This window comes from Pongo pygmaeus, chromosome 22 (assembly GCF_028885625.2).
Source record: "Pongo pygmaeus isolate AG05252 chromosome 22, NHGRI_mPonPyg2-v2.0_pri, whole genome shotgun sequence".
In the NCBI taxonomy this organism is placed as follows: Eukaryota; Metazoa; Chordata; class Mammalia; order Primates; family Hominidae; genus Pongo; species Pongo pygmaeus.
This window is the reverse complement of record NC_072395.2, coordinates 44,797,957-44,813,771: the sequence shown is the minus strand read 5'-3', so window position 1 is coordinate 44,813,771 and position 15,815 is coordinate 44,797,957. Positions and strand designations below refer to the sequence as shown.

The 15,815-nt window shown below is 45.5% G+C and overlaps 1 protein-coding gene across 2 annotated transcripts in view; it reads right to left on the bottom strand.

The window, feature by feature from the left end:
- Positions 1-15,815, bottom strand: part of HUNK (hormonally up-regulated Neu-associated kinase) — a 131,646-nt gene that overhangs the window by 44,111 nt on the left and 71,720 nt on the right. For both annotated transcript variants that reach the window (XM_054468491.2, XM_063659622.1), the window contains exons 4-5: positions 14,295-14,430; positions 1,697-1,824 (exon numbers count right to left, since the gene is read on the bottom strand). In XM_054468491.2, the coding sequence (XP_054324466.1) occupies positions 1,697-1,824; positions 14,295-14,430 (264 nt within the window). The remainder of the gene's footprint in view (positions 1-1,696; positions 1,825-14,294; positions 14,431-15,815) is intronic.

The following is a 15,815-nucleotide window of genomic DNA, read 5'->3' as shown; positions in this document are numbered from 1 at the left end:
CTCTTGCCTGCCACCATCTAAGATGTCCCTTTGCTCTTCCTTCATATTCCACCATGATTGTGAGGCCTCCCCAGCCATGTGGAACTGTGAGTCTATTAAACCTCTTTCCTTTATAAATTACCCAGTCTCAGGTATGTCTTTATTAGCAGCATGAGAATGGACTAGTACACTGGATGAAGGCTATTTGGATCCCTTTGTATTATTTCTAGCAATTGCGTGTGCATCTACAATTATGTCACAATGAAAAGTTTTAAAAATAATCTTATTTGTTAAAAAAAAAAAAACCTTTTTACTCTCTATCCCCTTGTCCCAATTTATTTTCTTTTCTTTAGAGCACTTAACATACCAAATACCACACAAGTTTATTACCCATTTATTTATTTTTAGCCTCCCCTGCTGATATATAAGCTTTATAAGGGTAGAGACCGGTTTGTTCTCTGTCTTCCTTAGTCTAGAACACACCTAGCACATGATTGGTGCACAATACATATTCATGGAATAAGCTAATGAATATGAAATATGGAATGAATGAATGAATGGGCACACTTCGGAGTGCTCTGCCGCACTTTCCACATTTCTGAAAGCTCTACAACTTAAATAGGACAATTGGTTTGACATTTTGCACATTTTCTAACTCCAAGAGTTATGACTCTCAGTGCAGAAATATTTCTTTTATAATGACAGAGCTGTAACTCATCTTCCCAAGGACTTAATGCCTCCTGTGCTTTCAAGCCTCCAGAGATTCTCCCCTCCCTTGAGGTGACAGTATGGGCTGAATTAGATAATTGCATACAAGAACGTGTCTCCACTTGGATTCCACTTGGCAAGATAAATTCAGGGTCAGCTTCATGCATGCTTTTAAACTCAGAAGAAAAATGCATAACAGCAGTAAAATAAAATGCTATATTTTAACTATCGTAAGTATCCCAAGTTGCAGTTAAATAACTGCTTTCTTCTTTAGTCAAAAGCCTTACCTTAGTGAAGCTGAGTTTATTCTAAGGAGCCAATTAAATGCTCATCAAAGCCAAGCTAAGGCCAGGAACTTGAATTGTGAACCAAACAAAAGAACAAATTGTACTGATTTACTGGATCTGAAACCAAACCTTAATACAAACTGTTTACTGAAATGTGAACCAGCTAAAGCTTGAGAGAACTTTTCAAACACACCTGATGATTCAGTCCAATCAAGTAACTTAACCTCTATATATTTAAAAGCTTCTGAACGGGCTCAAAACCTCAACTCACAAAACAAATCACAGCCCCAACTTGAATGCAACAAACATTTCTTGACAGTAATTGCCGAAAGAAGCCACATTGGAAATGCGACCATAACCCCTCTTTTCCGAGTCAACATCATAAGATGGTGAGTTTTAAAACAATCAAGCCTGCAATTATTTTTTAAATGGAGAATATCAGATCCTTTGGATCTATGTGTTTTGTGTAGAAGGAGGAAGGAGAAGTTAGGGGTTCAGAATTAGAACAGAACAGGAAAGGATACAGGAGAAAGGCGTGAGTGGCCACTGAGAGATGGGAAACCCAACCACCCCTTGACACTTCTATTTAACACCAGAAAGAAACTTATAACCATGGGATAGACATAACACCATTACTGCAAAACAAATACTGTTTCACAGGTAGACCCGAACTGGTCACGACAGCAGTCCTGAACCGTGATCTAGAGCAGCAGGTACATTACCTGTGGAGAGCTGAGTGGGGAGGGGGTTCATTTCTTTGTCCACCATCTTCTGGTACAAAGCCCTCAGGCTGAAAGGCTCCACCGTGAAAGGCAGCGTCCCGGTCAACATGGCATACATGTTCACACCTCTGAAAAGAGAGACATACACATGAAAGTGGAGTCAGGTCCCCTGGGGAGGGGAAGACACTGGGGACACGGGCTTCACTGAAGCGTGGGAGCTGCTGCTTCCATGCCAACCTCAACAGGCCCTCTTCAAAGTCATCTTTGTAGAACGCTCAGTGTCACATTGAAAGAGTTGGGTGAGGTTGGACGCGGTGTCTCATGCCTATAATCCCAGCATTTCAGGAGGTGGATAACCTGAGGTCAGGAGTTCGAGACCAGCCTGTGTAGCATCTCCATCCTCAACCTCTGCTTCATCAGCCTGGACCACTACCTGCTCATCCTCTCGCTGCTGTGCTACAAGCTGTGCATGAAGCCCCCGCACACCCTGGCACCCATCTCTACTAAAAATACAAAAATTAGCCAGGCATGGTGGCAGGCGCCTGTAATCCCAGCTACTGGGGAGGCTGAGGCAGGAGAATCACTTGAACCCAGGAGGCGGAGGTTGCACTGAGCCAAGATCACACCATTGCACTCCAGCCTGAGCATCAAGAGCGAAATTCTGTCTCAAAAAAAAAAAAAAGAAAGAAAGAAAGGCTTAGATGAGAGCACTTGAATGTGAAGACCCGGAAGGGGACCACAGAGAAAAGCAGGAGTTTCAAGAGCATCAGGAGCCACCTCCTGAGGAGGGGAACCATGGCCCTCTGCCCTCTCCGAATGTTATGGCAAGAAGAAGTCAATAGCAAGGAGGTCCAGACCAAGCAATGTTAGAAACACCTGGGAGACATCAGGGACTTCAATTAAGAGTAGTACTGCCATTACGTGCTTTTCCAAGGATGGCTTACAAGGTGGTACCTGGAAAAGGCTGACCAAAAAATACAGGAAAAGCCCCCTACACTGGAAGCTCCAGTTACAGCCAAGCTGTGAGCCAGGTTACCACTCAGCCCTCAGAAACGAAGCCTCATAACAAAACCTGGCGTTTTGCTCTACTCTTAAATTTTGCCTTGGCTTGTAACTACAGAAATTTCTAGGGAGGTCGGTCCCCTTCCTTCCTGCCATGATTTTTTTATTGTTTATTGTGAGATTCTGCCACCTGGCCCCAACCCAACATCTCAGATGTGGTTGAAATACATTCTGAGTAAGCTTAACTGCACCTATCCAAAGCCATTCTAGAGAACAGAAATATCTTCTTAGAGGATCTTTATTTTCCTGATGTGTAAATCTAATATCATTTTGATGAGATTTCCTGATGGGGATGAAATGCCTGCCTACCAAGAGGTCTCAAGTGTTCAAAAGCGCCCAAGGGAATATACTTTAAAAACAGGCACTAAGATTTCCAGTCAAAACAAATCCAATGAGACTGATTGAAATTAAGACCCTCGAGGCCCAATTCCACGGAGGCACCTCTGAATTATGGCATTTCAGATAATGACAGGTACTGGAGCCCACGGCTCCAGCTAGAAATCATTCGCAAATTTCAGACCTATAGTAAGACCTGGTTCCCACTCACAGTGGAGTTAGTTCCAAACTCACAGTGGAGTTAGGGGGACAGATGCATAAACATTCATTCCACAAATACTTGCTGGATGGCTCTCTGCCCCAGGCAAGACTATAGGTGCTGGGTACTGGGGACCAGAGAAAGACCTGCCCTCTTGGGTTTTGAGTGGGGAAGAAGACAGGCAAGCAACGTGCAAACAAATAGATGAGCACAGTCCTTTCAAGCGGTGATCAGTGCAAAAGGAATAAGAAAATGCTGAATTGCACCACTTTTGACCACAAGAGGAGTTCAATGAAGGGAGAATGAGAACTTAGAAACAGGTACATGAAGAGGGAATGTGCCGCACAGGTAATGACTGCATGTGTGTGAGCTCATGTATCTCTGGCTGGCTGGTTGTATGGATGGAGAGATAAAAAGTGCATAAACAAAGAAATGGAAACAAGAATGAACAAGGCACACACAGAGCTATTTGGGCAGCATTTCCCTGTGTGTGTTTAGTGGAACATATACCCCAGGGGAGGAATAGGGGTTAGGCAGATACAAGTGGTATGACCAAATAATTCAGGGAGTAGTTATATTGTGTAAGTGGACTAAAGGGGCTCAGAATGGAAAGTAGGAAACTATGGCAGGAAATCAGCAGGTTGCTGTTAAAATCGGAATGGGAATGATGGCACGCAACAGAAAGGGAAAGGCAAAGACACAGTGGAGACATTTGAAGGGCACGTGCCAGGTGGCAAACTCAGAATGCAGGACCAATGGTGGTAACAGAATGATACTGAGGAGGCTGAGGAGGAGAGACAGGTTAGGGGTGCAGGGAAGGAGTATCAGGGCTAGTGATATGTTTGAGAACATACTATGCAATGCTGCACTTTGAGTATATTTGAGGTAGAGCTAAACATTCTTGCTTCGAAAAATTCTTGGAGATGGGTAAGAGGGAATGCTAAAAGGGTCCCAAAATTGTAGAGTTTTGCATACAAAGAGGACTTGGACACACGGCTTTTATGGATGGAAACCTTCTGGCACATCCCACAAAGTTGTTGCTGGGGACCACTGAACAGCCTCTGAGACAAGCTGTTCCCAATGCTTCTGAGCCAGCCTGTTCCATCCAGGGCGATTCTATGCAAAAATAAAGCTTTCCAAGACTAAGCCAATGTCTACATCTTCTATTCATTGGTTGTGGAACAAGACCAGTTGCTCTTCCATGATCAGCACTTCACATCTTTGAAAACTGGAATCAGGATCTTCCCACCCTTCTGGGTCTTCCCCAGGCTGGGACCTCAGGCCTTTTGCCTGTGCTTTATTTGACATGATTGAGAGTCTCCTCAACAACCCAGTCCTCTGCCCTGAATGCACACCAGCAGGTTCATGCAGTTAATGAGCTTCAATGTTTCCATGCTACATAGCAAAGACCTCATATTTCAACAGAGTTGGAGTGAATTGAGTTAAGGGGAGGAAAAAACAAAATCAAGATTCTGTCCCTGCTCACCACCTCTGAGTGCCTAATCTTGGCTCTAACATTCACACCTAAAGCTGAAGAGCCTGCCACTTATACAATATCATTTTTTTCTGCAGTAAGTGCTTCATAATGCCTAACTCATGCAGTGTTTCTCAAACTGAGGTACACAGATACATCCTCGGGATGCAGCAGTTCTAATTTTTATTTTCTTTTTGGCAATAGACTAAAACATTTCACAAAGCATAATCAGGGACACTGGATGACCACCATATAACTAAGAACACCCTCCACCACACACACCCAATTTCAGTGCCTGCTTTGGTATTTCTTTTTTTTTTTTTGAGATGGAGTCTCGCTCTGTCACCCAGGCTGGAGTGCTGTGATGCAATCTTGGCTCACTGCAAGCTCCGCCTCCCGGGTTCTCACCATTCTCCTGCCCCAGCCTCCCGAGTAGGTGGGACTACAGGCACCCGCCACCACGCCCGGATAATTTTTTGTATTTTTAGTAGAGACGAGGTTTCATCGTGTTAGCCAGGATGGTCTTGATCTCCTGACCTCGTGATCTGCCCGTCTCGGCCTCCCAAAGTGCTGGGATTACAGGCATGAGCCACCGCGCCCGGCCCTGCTTTGGTATTTCTTTACCAATGCACTATTGTTGCAAAAAAAAAAAAAAAAATCACTTTTATTGTCACAGCCTAATGAGAAGGAAGCAGAGGTGGACTTAATGTGTCAGTGATGCGTCTGTGCTTCTGTCAGTGGAAAGGAAAGTCTCCTGGTTACTGGAATAGTGTGTGGTTCGTCCTCAGACCAGTGGCATCCGCACTACCTGAGAACTTGTTGAAAATGCACATTCAGCCAGGCACAATGGCTCACACCTGTAATTCCAGCAATTTGGGAGGCTGAGGCAGGTGGCTCTCTTGAGCTCAGGAGTTTGAGATCAGCCTGGGCAGGCAACATGGTGAGACCCCATTTCTATAAAAAATACCAAAATTAGCCAGGCATGGTGGCATGCGCCTGTAAGTCCCAACTACTTGGGGGGCTGAGGTGTGAGGATCACTTGAGCCCAGGAGGTTGGGGCTGCAGTGAGATGTAAGTGTGCCACTGCACTCCAGCTTGGGCAACAGAGCAAGACCCTGACTCTTAAAAAAAAAAAAAAAGAAAGAAAGAAAGAAAGAAAACGCATATTCCTGGATGCCACTGCACATCTCCGGAATCAGAAACTCTGCAGTGTTTTTGCAAGCCCTCCAGGTGCTTCTGATGCGTACTCAAAAAATTGGAAAGCCCTGGAAGAATGAAAAGTTTTAGGGGAGGTGAGACATCACAAGATGGGCCTGACAAGCTCAAAGAACCTGTGCCCAGCAGTGAGAACCGCACTCATGCTATGTACAGCCGTTCCCTTCCCACAAGACATTAGCCATTGCATTAACGTTGCTAATTTGACTACTCTGGGGTTCTTTTACTCTTGGTTCTATTTAACTTGTAAATGAGTTTTGGTTTTTCAGTTGTGCATGGCCATAAATAAAAGGAGTTTAATTTGGGGCTCATGTACTTATAAGTAACATTTAAATAAAAACAACTCACGTCAACACACACAGTTATCAAGAATGTTCTTCCTTTAAAAAGACAGCGTATAATACTCAAATGTGCAGACCACTGCTGTATGACCTTTTATGTTCCCTTTAATCTTTACGGCACACCTAGCTTCCTGTCCCAGGTGGGGGTGTCGTATAGTGCAGATGCCTCTAGGAGGTAGGACATCATGATAATGGGAGGACAACCCCACTAAAGGGGTTTGGAGAGCATATGAGGCCAGAGGAGCAACTCTAAAGCCTTTATGAATGTTTCTTTCTTGAAGGAGACCCTGAGACACCAAACTGCTTGCCTTCTTGTCACCGACTGGCTTCAACAGATGCCAAAAATCTCAAGTCACTGCATATTACACTGGTCTTTGCCTCTCTCCATCACCTGGCTGGGACCACAGATAAGATTAACAGATGCTTGTCTTCAAGTTGGCGCCAGAGCCATCCAGGTGGCAAGTCTGGCCAGGGTCGAGCAAGCAGTTTTCATAGTAACTTTAATTGATGACTTTACAAACTGATTCCAGAATTCCATTTCTTTTGGAGGAATTTATCATCAATGAAAAAAAATTGTCACAGATCCTTAAAGAGGACCCACCTCTCTCATCCTAGGGTCTCTCATCCATAAGATGTGGATAATAATAGTACCTACCTCTCAGATTGTATGAGGGTCACATCAACTAAGAAACAGAAAGACCTGAATTCTGTAGTTGGAATAAATTAAGCTTGATAAATTGTGATCTACTGTTTCATCGAAAAACCTTTCTTAAAATAAGAGTGAAAAAGCTACAGTTTTATTTGTACTGTATTGCCAAATAAGAATGGAAACCTGGCTGGGCACAGTGGCTCATGCCTGTAATCCCAGCATTTCAGGAGGCTGAGGCAGGTGGATCACCAGAGGTCAGGAGTTTGAGACCAACCTGACCAACATGGAGAAACCCCGTCTCTACTAAAAATACAGAATGAGCTGGGCTTGGTGGTGCATGCCTATAATCCCAGCTACTTGGGAGGCTGAGGTGGGAGAATCTCTTGAACCCAGGAGCTGGAGGTTGTGGTGAGCAGAGATTGCGCCATTGCCTGGGCAACAAGAGCGAAACTCCATCTCAAAAAAAAAAAAAAAAAAAAAGAATGGAAACCTATGTGAACAGTCAAACAGTCCTAGCTAGGAGATTTTAAAAAGGGAAACCAGATTGAGCATCTTAATTCCTCTCCCCCGGAGTTTCCATACATGTTTAATATCTGGATAAAGAGAAACCTAGTCCCTCTGACATTTCAGAAGTATGTGAGGATACCAAGGGAAAAATGTGGAATGCAGTTTATAAACCTCTGTAATCCCATAGAATTAGTAGGAGTTTCAAAACATGTTCAGAATTTCCTGATGGGTCTTTTGAAATATGGCCCAGGGGCTTTCTGGATTCTCTGTGGCAGACATGGGATTCCCAAGAATCAAAGACAGTCTTAACAAATGAGAGGGATGAGAGACTGGGACAAGAGAGGGCAACAATCAAATACGACTGGGGGTTTTTCCAGCAGAATGAAATAAGGATGAGCTATCGCAGGACAGAAGAAAACCCAAAGATACTAGGCAGCGTAGAATACTCTGATCTCAAAAGAGGAAGAAAGGCAGACACTGGGGGGGCAGCTGAAAGAAGAGGAAAAGGGCCCTTACTTATGAAATACAAACGGGAAAGCTTTGGAGTTAAGTCAAAAGCCAAATGGCCATCCTGATATTTAGTCTGGTACACAAAAAAATATTCCCTGGAGGAAAAGCTGTGGTATCACCTGCCATCCCAAAGAGGAAAGACATGGAGTCACTGCTCCCTGGAGAAGTCGCTGGCAATTTTCACAAGATGCAAGGGACAAAGCAATGGACAGAGCCACCCCAGCAGGTGGAGGGAGGCTCTGATTACTTGTTCTTAAGGGGCATATGGACAGGAGCCTTGGAAACTGACCAGTTTACACAGAGTGCAGCCAAGAGGACCTTCGGGAGATGCACCTTTCTTCTGTGTGGCTCTCCAAGAAAGGAATTGCCTTGAAAAAATTAAAAATAACTTCCACCTGAAAGCAATTATCTTTCCATCTTTCAGTATCAACTTTTAATAATACAACTTCCAATTTAAGGTCTTGAAAGTAGACTAGGAACCAATTCATCCATTTGGAAAATCTCAGATTTCACCACTGTTCCATTAAATGGTCTATGTTTAGCAAGAAATTATTTTCTTGTGGATTTCAAAATGGTTGTTTCTTTTCCTTTCCTTCTTTCCTTTCTTCTATGTTAAATATACATGCTAGCTACAAAAAAAAAAAAAAAAAAAAACAACCTCATACTTTATAACCGAATAATCTCAGAAGCTAAGGGAAACCTCTCTTAAAAGTCAAAAGCCCTAGGTTCCCCAAAGGAGTCACAGCTTTCCTCTTCCCACCGCCTCCTGCTAGCCTTCATTGTGAGAGGGTCTCAACAGAGAGAAAACACTAATACCATCCTTCTGTATTTCACCCCTGCCAGTAGCTGATGATATCTGGTAGTACTTTTACAAAACACTGAGTCTAAGGCCTAGAACAAATTCTCTCACTCTCCCTCCTGAACACCCAGTTCTATATGGAGACAGGAGAGCTATTTGGAGACATGGTGCCTCTTGGCTGAGTTGTCCACCCAAAGGTACAGCACTGGAGACAGGATTTTTTTTCCACTAAGTGAAAACAGATTCAATGAGCTAGGAAGGTGGACTGAGTGTGTTATGCGTGACTCTCCAGGAGGCACCAGGCCCTCACACAAATACTTCACCCATCCATCCCAGGGGCCCCCATGAGAGCAAAGGACAGCTTTAGTCCAAAAAAGTTGCGTTCTCAATCTTCTCAGGATAGAACTCTCAATTTCTCTTTTCCTTACCAGTAGGGATTCACTGAAGGTTGCACATGAGTATTGTAATATTCTGAAGATAAAGTTAATTTTGATTCTTTTCAATTAAAAACCACATCGGCATTAAAGTTGTTTTAAATTCGCATATATATCACTCTGAGGAAAAGTCAATTCACAGTAATAAAAGTTCAATGCACCAGAATGAATATTTTTGATTTTTGTGTCTGAAACCTCAAAGTTCATTGGAGACACACACATCTATATGAGATATATATATATATATATATATATATATATATATAAAATCTGGGGTAAAGAAAAGAAGTGAATTACTTCACAGCTATTTTTTATGGTCTTGAAAATAATGACCGTTGAAAATAATGGAAAACCCCCAAGAAAGCGCACCATTTCCCATTTCCATTGTTAATTATGGCTTCACTAGCGGAGGGTCCTGGGGGCCCTATTTGTAGGGAAGAGCTTTCTTTCCCAAGGTTTCTTTCAATGACAGGCCGATTTTCTTCCTAAATCTATCTCAGAAGTTGTGGATAAAGTCCCTGCCATCCATCAGGTCCAAAGCCTCCAGGGAGGGGAGTTTGCTTTTTCGGAAGTGAACTCTTCATTCTGTTTTTGTTTCAGAGCCATAAAGAGAGAAGCCGTTTTATAATAACAGTGTCTAACCCAGCGAGAAAATCGGTTCCATTTTCACTCTCATTTTAAACAGCCTTCTACATTAAATTCACTTTTGGTTTTCCATTTCCACTTCTGCCAGCAAAGTCATGGGCACCAAACAGAAACCTAACTCGTATCTCAGACACAAAATCAGACCCCAAGTTTACACAGATAGAAAGTTTGCTCAGACCCCAAAGCAGTAGGAAATTCATCTCTTAAAAGGTGCTGAAGTTTTATGTTTTTGCCAAAATTAAGAGGAAGAGAAATCAGATGTGTCACACCTACCAGCCTTTTGCGTATGCTGTTCCCTCTGCCTGGAACATTTCCCCACCTGTTCTCCACCTGGCCATCTCCACTCATCTTTGAGGAACAGATCATACTTGACTACAGATGCCTTCCTGACTTAACCCAGCTGTGCAGCCATATGTGCTAGGGCTGCCATAACAAAAGAATCTGATTTTTTCCTCACCAGTTTACTTTTGACCTTTCCTGGCCTTCTTCCCTGACACCTTCCTCTTCCCAGAGCTGGTTCCTTCTCATTCTTAGGATCTGGCTTTGAAGTCATCTCCTCAAGAGACCACTCCATCTTGTTCCCTGAATCCCTCTCACTTCCTCCACAGCCATTACCACACTCAGTTTATAGCGTTTTAAAATACCGGCTGTTTGTCCCACTAGCACGTAAACCCCACCAGAGGAAGTACAACATCACAGATGCAGTAGAGGGTGGTGACTCAGAGGCCTAGAGGTAAACCACGTAGGTCAAATCGTGGCTCTGTCACACGCTGGCTGTGTCATGTGGGCAAGTGGCTGAGGCCCTTCATGCCTCAGTTTCCACACCTTTAAATTGGGAGTAACACAGCACTACCTTGAAGGGTTGTTAGGCGGATAGGATGAGTCAATACATGCTGATCATTACAAAGAGCCTGGCACCTCCCCTCTCTCTTGCTTCCTCTCCTCCCATGTGATCTCTGCACACACTGGTCCCCTGCACCTGCCACCATGAGTGGAAGCGGCCTGGGGCCTCACCAGAAGCAGATGCTGCCACTATGCTTCTTGTACAGCCTGCAGAACCATGAGCCAAATAGATCTCTTTTCCTTATAAATGACCCAGCCTCAGGTATTCCTTTGCAGCAACAAAAGACAGACTAAGACAGGGGACCTCTTGGTCTTTCAGGCTCCCCATAGCCTTTTGTGCTTTTGTGTGTGTGTGTGTGTGTGTGCACAAATTCTTCCTCTCACAGCTTCCCATTTAGCATAAACGACTTCTCTAACTGTTAAGAAAGTGATTATAGACCCACATATTCATGTTCATCCATTCAATACATATTTATTGAGGGAAGACAGCGTGCCAGACACCTGTGAGAGTTCTCAAGGGTTGGAAAAAATCCATAATGGATTTCCTCCCATATACAACTCTGATCCACTGGTATTAGCTGCCGGGAGGGGCTGTGTTGAAGGGGATTCAGAGGCCTTCTCAGAAGTGAAGTCTATGACTAGCAATGCCCTAGAAGAGAAGGCATCCTCTGCTGCTCCCTGCTCCATTCCACTAGCTCCACATGACCCCAGCCCACCTGGGCCCGTCATCAGCACACCACACACACCCCATATGCAGCCTGCACACCAGACCACACCTGAGAAGTAACTGGGAGCCCGGCCTTCGGCAAAGTGCGGCTCCACTACATTTGGGTTCATGTGTGCCTCTAGGCAGTGCTCACCACTCTCTTCTATCTGTGCAAACTGGGGGCAAGAGATGTGTCTCACAGGACTGTCCTGAGTTTCAGGGGTCACTAACCAGGGCACCCAGCCCGCTCAGGAGCAGAAGCTGATTCCTGACCTGTTTCACCTCCTCACTGACAAGCAGGTCGTCTTAGCCAGGGTTCCAGAAGAGTCGGCCCCTTCTGGGAAAGTTCCAGGAATTCTTTCTCTCTCCACATCTCATTCTGGTCTGTTTCTTCTCAATCTCCAACCGGAACATCCTGAGCTCCTCTCGCTTCTAGAGCCTTGAGCTGACCCATATTCCTCTGTTTGCTTTCTCAGCCAGCTTCAGCCCTGACCTTCCAGCTTCTGTTTCCCTGGATGAAATGCCTGCTCCTTCCTCCTGTCCCTCTTTCCCTTTTCTCTTCCTTCCTCCCTCCCTCCTTCCTTTCCTTCTTTCCTTTCTCCTTCCTCTTTCCTCCTTCCCACCTCCTTTTCCTCCTCCCTCCCCTCCTCCAGGTTCCATCAGGTGCTGAGGAAATCCTGGGAGTGAGCCAAGTGGTCCCTGCCCCCTCAGCTACAGCCCAGAGGGTTCCAGCAGGTGGACAGAGACCTCACGGTGAGGCCCAGGAACACAGATAGCTAGGCGCTGGAGGGTACATGGGAGGGCCTCAAAGCCAGCCAGCTGGAGACACAGAGGGCTACCCAGAGGAACCGGCACCCAACAAGACATGAGGGAAAAGGAGAGGGTTCCAGGCCAAAGGAACTGTGCGTGTAAGGGCTGGAATGTAGCAGGAGCAGGCTGTGTTCAGGGAATAGGAAACAATGCCAGGTTAGTCAGAGAATGGGTGGGGAGAGAAGGGGAGGGGGCATGCCTTCAACGAGGCCACAGGGCAAGCAAGGGTCCCCACACGCCACATTGGAGAGCTGGGGCTGTATCTTGAGACCCTCAAAGGACACTGCTTGTTTCAAATCCCACTCCACCACTTAGCAGTTCTATGACCTTGGGCGATTTTATTCATTTCTCTTATGATGGGTTTCTTCTTCCATAAAATAGGGTAATAGAGAGTAATGATTGCACTGGGTCATTGTGAAACTAAGTGACATGGTGTCTGGCACACATCAAGCACTAAGTAAGCGTTAGCTTTTCTGCCAACCTGGACAAGGGGGTTACAGTGAATATGAAGAGAGGCAGGGGAATTCCAGAAATACTCCGGATCAACACACCCTTCATGCAAACGAGTCTTTCTCGACTATATCTTAATCAGAACCTCACTCTGTCTAGAGCCCATTTCCCTATGGCAAAGGATTGAGTCCTACCCAAGAATCCAAGACTCTAAACTGACCCTGTACCATCACTGACAGGGGATGGTGGAGGGGGTGACTCACTGGGACCATGGGGGACCCAGGCTCTACCTTTGGTGCAACTGAGGATTCATCCTTCAAATATTTATTGTGCTTACCCCTGGTGGGCCTTCCTGTACCAGACCCTGGGAACAAAATGGTGAACCAGACCAACCAATTCCCTCCCCTCGTGCAGAGTCCTTGCTGGCTGGGGAGACAGGAGAGGAATGGATTTAAAACAGGAAAAGGACGGGCATTGAGAGGTGTCGAGGACGAAATTAAAAGGGTGAGGAGAGAGTATGCGGGACTCCCTGGCAGGGAGCTCAGAAATGATTTTGGCAGTGCCGCCATTGGCTTGAGAATGGGAGGTGGGAATGCGCAGGCGCCACTGGCTTGAGAGTAGGATGTGGGAATGCGCAGGCGCCATTGGCTTGAGCGTGGGATGTGGGAATGCGCAGGCGCCACTGGCTTGAGAGTGGGAGGTGGGAATGCGCAGGCGCCACTGGCTTGAGAGTAGGATGTGGGAATGCGCAGGCGCCATTGGCTTGAGAGTGGGATATGGGAATGCACAGGCGCCATTGGCTTGAGAATGGGATGTGGGAATGCGCAGGCCATCCAAAGAGCTGGGAAAGGGCATTCCAGGCATCACAAGTGCACAGCCGGGCGCGTGGCTCACGCCTGTAATCCCAGCACTTTGGGAGGTCGAGGCGGGCGGTTCACCTGAGGTCAGGAGTTCAAGACTAGCCTGGCCAACATGGTGAAACTTCGTCTCCACTAAAAATACAAAAATTAGCTGGGCATGGTGATGCATGCCTGTAATCTCAGCTACTTGGGAGGCTGAGGCAGGGGAATCACTTGAACCTGGGAAGGGAAGGTTACAGTGAGCTGAGATCACACGACTGCACTCTAGCCTGGGTGACAGAGAAAGACTCTGCCTCAAAAAAAAAAACAAGCCCAGAGGTGGGAGAGACAAAAGGGAGGTCAATATGTCTGAAGAACTGTGAGCAGGACAGGGGGTAGGAGAGATGGGTGAGCAAGTCCCTCAAGGAGCACAGGCCAGGCAGCAGGATGGAGCTTCACACAGAGGGCGATGGGAAGCTAAGGGCAGGAGGAAGGGACATAAATGAGTCGCAGAGCCAGAATGTGAGCTCTGTGAGGGCAGGACGTGGTTTTCTTCTCTTCTCAGCACCGCAGTGAATTTTGGTAAAGGCCACTCTGACAGTTTGTGCAGAAAAAACAGAAGGAACAGAGATGGAAAGCCAGGCCCCAAAGAATCCCTGATGACATACTCCTGGGCCTGTCACCTATGCATGCCATCCAATACTCAGGCATGATTTCATAAGGAAGGCAAGATGGAGACAGCAGGAGGAACACTGACTTTCAGAAGCTTGATAACTCACATGGACCAGACATCGATTTTGGGGCCATATTTCTTCCTGGCGAGCAGTTCAGGTGCAGCATAGGCAGGGCTGCCACACTGTGTGCTGAACGGATCCGAGTAACCCAGGATCCCTGCGCAGTTGCTCAAACCAAAGTCTGCAAAGAGAAGTGAACAAAACAAGCTCTGAATTAGAAAACTGCGGAAATGAAGAGGGAGGAAAAAAAGGAAAAATAAAAAGGGCAGCAGGAAAGGAAACATTCTCTCAGGCTAACACATCATTTAGCATCCTAAAGAAAATTGTAGCAGCTGCAAACCATAACGTCTGGATACAAGACTCAAGGCAAAAGAATTCCCTGGCTTAGCTGAGAGCATTTTACATCGGGCCTCATTGTTAAAGCCAGTTAGAGAAAACAGTATGCTGAACTAAAACCTATTTCCATCCAATCTTGTAAATGAGTCATCCAGGAAAAAAAGAGAGAATTCGCTTTCTAGGATGAAGGCAGGAAGAAAGAACAGGCAAAGGGGATTTGAGTTAGCTCCCAAGCCGCCAAGTGGGGAAAAGATGATGGAAGATTAACTCTCTCTGGCTGCCTGTGTCACCCTTAGTGACATGTAATCCAGCCACTTACAGTTGACTTTTTCAGCTGAATGTTTTCGTTCCATGAAAGTCTTTTAAAAATTCCCCCTAAGTTATGCAGCACATATAGTGACTTGAAGAGGGGAAAAATACACCCAACAGTTTAAACAACCCTGAATGCTGGCTGGAAAAGTAGCACCAGAAAGATGGCAATGCAAACTAGACTAAGCGACCTCATGGCACTGCTTTGTTCCTGGATGATTAACATGCCCAGGAAGTGGGGGGAGAAAGCCCACTGCATCGAGTGACTTTGGGTCTATTATGCCTTCTGCGCCATGTTTATCTTTTGATCTTAAAGATACTGAAACTGACAGGTAATTAGAGAGCTGTTACTGTTATGCCCTCATCTGAATCTTTCCTTAATCTTTGTTGATCTCAGAATTAAGATCACAGTTCATCCTTTGAACTTTAATGTAAATATTATGGTCCATCCCCCACAAACAGAAGACTCAGGCTGCAGGGCTCAGGCAGAGACAGGCTTCCAGTCTTGAACAAAACTCTCGCACTTTCTCAATCGGCAGTATTTATGTCTAGTTTCACGAATGTATTCTCACCTCACTCTAACATGTCTCCACCTGCAAGGCACATGACCATTAGGAACGTTGTAGGAAATCTCAGGGGAGGAGAAATACAGTCCAGTCTGTGAAGTTAATCGCACACTATGGATCAAGATGTCACAGCCAAAATGTTTTCCAAAAGTCACTGCGTTAAGCTTTTCTAAAGAGAATCTCATCTAAGCAGAGCTCAGAAAACTCTTGAAGGCTCTAAATATCACCCAGACTCTTCAGCCCAGACTACAAAAGGCAATGGCAAGCAAACCAACCAGGCATGCTGCATGTCCAAACACTGAGCTCTTCTTTTGTTTTTTTATGATTCCATTTTTCTCTCTTAACCTCCCTCCCC